General features: G+C 43.2%; 1 protein-coding gene across 1 annotated transcript in view; it reads left to right on the top strand.

Annotated features, from left to right (window-relative positions):
• Positions 1–5,330: 5,330 nt before the first annotated feature.
• Positions 5,331–7,034, top strand: part of Caap1 (caspase activity and apoptosis inhibitor 1) — a 55,735-nt gene continuing 54,031 nt past the window's right edge. The window contains exon 1 of the mRNA XM_021200436.1: positions 5,331–5,659. Coding sequence (XP_021056095.1) covers positions 5,417–5,659 — 243 coding nt within the window. The 5' untranslated portion in view covers positions 5,331–5,416. The remainder of the gene's footprint in view (positions 5,660–7,034) is intronic.

Below are 7,034 nucleotides of genomic sequence, written 5' to 3'. Positions count from 1 at the left end.
TTTTTATTGAGATAGGGTCTCTCTATGTAACCCTAGCTTTCCTGAAACTCACTTTGCAGTGAGTGCATTACCTAAAGCAGGGTTTCCCATGCTTCCCTGTAACCGATAGTTTCCATTAGAACATTTGATTAATGAGCTTGTTCTGTTCTGTGACAATAAGTATTCATTTAACTGCTGCCATGTTGGAACATGTTATTTGGAGCAATCTGGGATCTTGTTCCTGTGCAATGGTCTCTCATGCTTAGCTCATAATAAGTAGCCCTTACTCTCTTTTAGGTAAGAGTTATGTTTTGCATTGACAGGATTACAGGTCTGGATACTCCCAGGAATGTGACTCACCAGTACAAAGCTAGACATTGGGTAAGTACTGATAAAATACTGGAATCAGGGCTGGTGAGATGGCTCAGTGGGTAAAGAGCACCCGACTGCTCTTCCGAAGGTCCTGAGTTCAAATCCCAGCAACCAAATGGTGGCTCACGACCATCCTTAACAAGATCTGACTCCCTCTTCTGGAGTGTCTGAAGACAGCTACAGTGTACTTACATATAATAAATGAATAAGTCTTTAAAAAATACTGGAATTATGGATAAAAATGGCTCCATTGGAAGTGAAATATATGACTAGAAATATCTCTTCAATTATTAGGAGAATCACTTCTTTTGTCAGAGCTGCTTGGGTCTGAGAATATCCTGTGACTCTTCAGCTAGTGTAGTTTTTGTTTGTTTTAGACAAGGAGTGTCATTGAACTTAGTAATTAAGCTGTAGGACCCCCTCGTGAGGAACTCCCTCGGGTCCTCAGGTCACAGGAGTCAGGGTGTCTCAGAGAAACACGACAGAGAAGCCTTCTTGATGTAAACACACGAGGTACTTTAATGGCAGAGGTCTGGGTGGACTAGGAGTCAGGGTGTCTCAGAGAAACACGACAGAGAAGCCTTCTTGATGTAAACACACGAGGTACTTTAATGGCAGAGGTCTGGGTGGACTCGTATCTCATGCAGGAGACAGAGAAGTCGACAACCAGGCCCAAAAACTTAGGGTCTTTATAGGGTAAGGGTCTGAGGGTGGGGAGAATTGGTGTGGTTACATGCGATTGGTTATTTAAACATAGCAAATTAGCAGAAGAGTACATGCAGACCAAAACATTTACAAATTTTTAAGGGCCTGAGATTTATCAGGGGCAGCAGGACTCCTGGTTGATGTATGACTCTTATCGGGGGGCAGTAAACTAGGGGAGATGTCTTCCTGCCAGATGGCTGTGGGGTCAGTCAGCCCTGATAGCTCTAGGGGAGGCGCCTTCCTGCCAAATGGCTAAAGTTAGCCCTGATAGCTCAGTTCCTGCATTCTTTTCCTTATCTTTATGGCCGGGCTTGTATTTCAGTGTCCAGACCTGGGTCTTTGAATTTTTGAAACTTACTCTTTTCATTTTACATTTCCAAACTTTGAATCTATATAATTTTTCCTTTCAAAGCCAAATTTGAAGGCTAGCAACACCCATGATCCTCCTCCCATCTTTTTCCTTGAGGACAGGATTGCAGGCACAAGCCATGGGACTGGTGCTGTTCAGGCTCACTTCCCTACCCATGGTGGGTTGAGTGGAGAATTGAGCTGGAACAGAGACTAATAGGCCTCAGGCAATAGTGAGCTCAATGACAATGGAAGCTTGCAGGCAGCTCATTTCAATCAGGGGAACAAAGGCCATTTAAACCTTTTAGGGGTGAGTGGGGGCTATAGGGTTGCATGTACATTGTTGGCTGGAACCAGGGTGCTGGGGATACCTCATTTGCATAAGGAGGAATTGCAGGTGCTGCTGGGCATGACCTTATAAAGGGAGAGGAAGTTTAACTTGGTGGGCACAGGGGCAAGGGGCATCAATACTACTCCTGTTGATCTCAGGATGAGATGTCCAGGCTTTGGAGATGCCTCTTCATCACTCTAGCTACGGGCTCCTCCCCCTTCCCATGGCTCCCTGGCTCCACAGACTTGGCTGTTGACTTTATGAACTCAGGTCCTCATGCTTGATTACCCCAAAAAAGATTGTGCTAGTTACAAAGGCGCTTATTTTTCATGCTGTGTGTGGTTAAATGCTCTTCAGGTCAAGTGTGAAACTATAAAGGTATTTGAGCTTACCAAAATTGACAGAAGGTCCCAGTAACTTTCCTGTTGGCTTGAATTCAAGCTTTGTGACACTGGCAGCTGGTTACCCTAGGAACTGAGTCTCTTTTCAGATACAGACCTCAGCATTTACTAATTTGTATGCTTGTTGTCTTTCACAAATATTATTGTTTCTCTTGATGTCTTAGAACACACATAAACCTACTAGAATTATGGATGCTCAACAGCTGGACATGATTCAGGAATTTTTTGTATTACATGACAGAAGACCTCACTTAGGAGACCCTTGCTAGATAAAATTTAGTTCAGGACTCATAACTGCAGCTTTGTAGGACAACAACTTAGGACCAATTTTCTAGCAACATGGTACACTCAGTTCTATTTTTTTTTTAAAGACTTATTTATTTATTTCATGTATGTCAGTACACGATCGCTGTCTTTCAGACACACCAGAAGAGGGCATCGGATCCCCATTACAGATGGCTGTGAGCTACCATGTGGTTACTGAGAATTGAACTCAGGACCTCTGGAATGTGCTCTTAACTACTGAGCCATCGCCCCAGCCCTACATTCAGTTCTTATGTCTTGAGAACTATCAGCTGATTGTCCCTATGTCCTAGAGAAAGATTTTAACCAAAATGGGTAATTAAGAGAGCCTGGAAAAAAATCACCAAAAAATGAGGTCAGAATTCTTTAGCCCAGGGAAAACAAGAAGAATAACAACTGTAGTTCCCTAGAATATTAGCAAGGCAGGTTTCTCCAGAGCGATGGCAAAAATAAATAAATAAATAAATAAAAATAAAAAATTAAATAACCTCAGTAAAGGTCATTTTCTTACCACAGCTCTTAGAATGGCTTAAAACATTTTTTAAAGATTTATTTTTAAAATGTTATGCCCTTGTATGTGTTTATGTGGAAGTATGTGTACATGAGTGCAGGTGCCTATAGAGGGTGTTGGACATTGGAATTAGCAGTGTATTATTAACCACTGAGCTATTTTGTCATAGTGAGATGAAACAAAATTCTATTGCTATCCTTGTCAGTACATGAAATTGAGACAATTATTTTGTTGCAACATAATTTTGGCTCTTTAAAAAGAAGTCAGTCAAAACAAACAAACAAACAAACAGACAAAAAGAAGTCAGTCCTCTTTGGCTCCATACAGGACTGATACATAGTACTTGCTCAGCATGCACAAACCCCTGGGTTTGATCTCAACATTACATAAATTAGGCAAGGTGTTACATGCCAATAATCCCAATACTAGGGAAGGGGAAGCAGGAAGATCAAGTGTTCAAGCCTAGGGCTGGAGAGATGGCTCAGCAGTTCAGAGCAATTATTGCTTTTCTGGAGTTCCTGGGTTTCATTCCCAGCATCCATATGGTGGTTTACAGCCATCAGTAATTTCTTTTCCAGGGATCCAATGCCTTCTCTTGATCTCTGAGGGCACCAGGCAGTGGTGTGGTACACATGTCTATATGCAGTCAAAACATTCATGTACACAAAATAAATACATCCATCTAAATATAAATGAACAAACAAACCAAAACCCAAAAGATATAGTTCAAGGCCATCTTTATCTGTACAGTGTTGCGGGCCAGTCTAGACTAGAACCTGTCTCAAAACAACTATGAGTAAAAGCTCCTGAAATGCTTTGTCTGGCTGTGAACAACAACAATAAGACTGAAAAAAAAATCAGGAATGAGTCTGTGTCTGCAGAGACTGATGGACGAATTAGAATTTCAGTACTGTGAAGAAGTTGGAATTTGGATACCAGGGTTGTCAGGAGACTGAGTAGCTGGGGACAGGGAGCTGGAGGGAGTTTAGCATGGGGCAGCGGTGAGAAGGGATACGATGCTAGCTTTGAATTTGAAATGTGTAACAGGCATGCTGATAGGCACCACAGGTAGACTTATGTCCCTTCTGCCAGAGGTAAGGGAAATGGCTCCTTTTGGTAATGGGAGCAGCTTCATAAGTTCCTGAGGAATGAATGCTGGCTTTTGTTTAGCTGCCAGAAATCCTCCTATAGTCCACAGCTGAATTCATTTCTGGATATTCAGACTGTCTTGTGGAGTTGGGAGCTGGAGTTTCCTTTGGATGTGACAATCTGAACTAACACCTTGTGAGAGTAATAGCCGCTTAGAAGCTATCGACCTAGCAGAACATTAGCTTATTACTAATCCAAGAGCTGAGAATGTCATCAGATAAGATCTTAGGCCTATAGAATAGTCTCCCTTCTGATCTCAATGTATGTATCTCTTGTGTGTACCCAGTAGTGTATTTTAAAGTCGCCTTGATTTATCTTTGTTTTGTAAAACTATAAAAAAATAAATAAAAACTTCATGAAACTACTTCCACATTGGAACATGGAATTTGGGGTAAACAAAATCCAAGTTCCTTGGGCCATAGCCACTCAAACTAGCTCTAGAATAAACTCTTACTCCCTTTAATATGAGAACTGCGATTTTTATTCCATACAGCAACAACAAAAACAAACAAACTCACAAACATATCCAAATTCAGAGGTTGCAAGGTATATGGTGTTTATACTTTCACCTACTTCAGAGGCAGAGACAGGATGACAGCTAGATAACCTAGTGCTGGGTCACCTCAGAAACCGAACAAAGGAATCCGGCCATTTGAGACAATTTTACTGTAGGCAGGTAGGACTCATCTTCACGTGACAATCTTCCTGATTCTAATAAATTCTAAACTCACATTGTTGAACACTGAAATACTACAGGAACGTGTTTTTCTTCTGACTCCCTTTCCATTCCTTTAAAAGTAACATGGAATCATGCTTCGAAATTAGTTTTAATGATACAAAATACGGAAGCATAAGACTGTTATTGATGCACAAGTCGTTAAAGTGTACTTTAAAAAAACACAACTGCTCAAATGAGGTAGTGGTGAGATGAAGCAATTTTTTTATTCTGAAATTCTTTTTACTGTTATATCGTTGAATCAAACGTGGGAATCGGAGGTAGAGGAAATTGGAGACTCAGCAACTTTAATTTTTACCTTTCAACGTACTTGTAAGCTGAGAAACACTAAAAAGAATTAAATCTTCGCAGAGGTTGCAAAAAAAGCAAACCGATGGACCACACGTCACCCTTTAAACTCTAGACAACCTCAGCAGCTGGCACGGCGCATCCGAGCCCCGCCTCCAGATACTACGCGTGGTAAAACGCGCCGGGACCGGAAGTGACGCCAAGCCTGCGACGGCAACGCCGGCCGCTACGGAAGCGGGGTTCTGTTGCTGCAGAGACGGGCGTCTGTGGCTGATGGTTGCAGCGCGAGGACCATGACGGGGAAGAAGTCTTCCCGGGAGAAGCGGCGCAAGCGGAGTGGGCAGGAGGCAGCCGCGGCGCTCGCGGCCCCGGACCTGGTGCCCGTGCTGAGCGGGAGCGCGGGTGGGTGCGGGAGCGGCGGCTGCTGCGGGGTCGCCGGCGGCGGGACGAGCGTGGCGGGCGGCGCGGAACGAAGCGAGCGCCGAAAGCGGAGGAGCACCGATTCGTCTTCCAGCGTCTCGGGCTCCCTGCAGCAGGTGCGTGCCTCGCCTCGCGCCGCCTCCCGGAGCTGCGGCCCCTCCGAAGAGCCGGGCTGCAGAGCCGCGCGGGCGCGGGCAGAAGCTCATTGTTAGTGCCGGGGTCCCTTGGGCCGCCGGTTCCGGTCTGAGTCCGTTTGAACTCGTCCCTATGTGTTGAACTTCTGAGTTTCTGGATTTACTGATCAGTACCCCTTCCCCATTAAACTTTAGCGGTTTCTTTTACTTGTGGTTTTCCCGATCTCCGTAGAGGATCCGTGGGTCGGGAAGTAGTGACAAATGTCGGTGTAAGCACTGATCACCCCTATCTATTTAATGGATTCTGATTGTTTTTCACATTACACACATATTAAAAAAAAAAAAAAAGCCCACAACAACAAATACCTGAGACCCAAGTTCAGGAATTTTACCCACGATCACAATCGCAAGAATTTCATAGTTCCTACATTTGAATTCAACATCTGGGACCAAAATGTGTTTCTTATGCGTCATCAACCTGCCGCGATACCACTATTTAGAACAGCACTTTGTAACTTACTATAAAACAAATGAATGTGTTCTTAAAATTCATCGGACACAGAATTGAGGCAGTCGTTGAAAGCCCTTCGTACTGCCACTTGGTATGCATACCTTCTGGGGATGTGTAGCCACACTTCATTGTTTACTTTTACGAACGTAATTGGGTATATGCCTGCATTGAATGGGTCTCCTTCCATACATGGTGTGTTTTAGGTGTCCCAGTATACTCGTATATTTATTGATAAATATTTAGGTTTTCAGTTTTATTGGTTTTATATACAATACCAAATGGAACACACTTGTCATAGATCTTGTGCAATACTTGAACTTACAGAAGTAAAATTGCAGTGTCAAAAAAAGTGATGAATTCCACTTGCTCTGCATACAGGCAACATATGCCATATTGACCAAATGCTCAAGCCACTTGGGCTTCACAGCACAAATGAACTAAACTCTATATGTGTCAACCCAAACTGTTCTCTTAAATTAAAACAGACGGGAAATAGAACCAAATGCTTTTAAAGCAAGACTTACCTGATTTATAGTTGAAATAATATGGATATTCATCACTGCCAGTCTTCACAAGCATGTTATCTTCCTAACATGGCCATCCCCCTCTATCGCCCCCCCCCCCATCTCCAGTAGCCCTTGCTAGCCTGGAACTTGCTCAATGTATGTTCCATAGACCATGTTGGCCTCAGACTTAGCATCCACCCTCCTGCCTCTGGGAATGCTGACATTACAGGTGTGTCCCCCTCCCAATCCCTGTTGTTTTTTTCTTTTTTAGAGATCGGTCAGAGGGACAGACCAAGTAATTATTACTTTTTTTTTTTTTTTTTTTTTTTTTTTGCTTTTA

This window comes from Mus pahari, chromosome 6, assembly GCF_900095145.1.
Source record: "Mus pahari chromosome 6, PAHARI_EIJ_v1.1, whole genome shotgun sequence".
NCBI lineage: Eukaryota > Metazoa > Chordata > Mammalia > Rodentia > Muridae > Mus > Mus pahari.
Note: the sequence above shows the minus strand (reverse complement) of the source record. Positions and strands in the feature narration are given on the sequence as shown.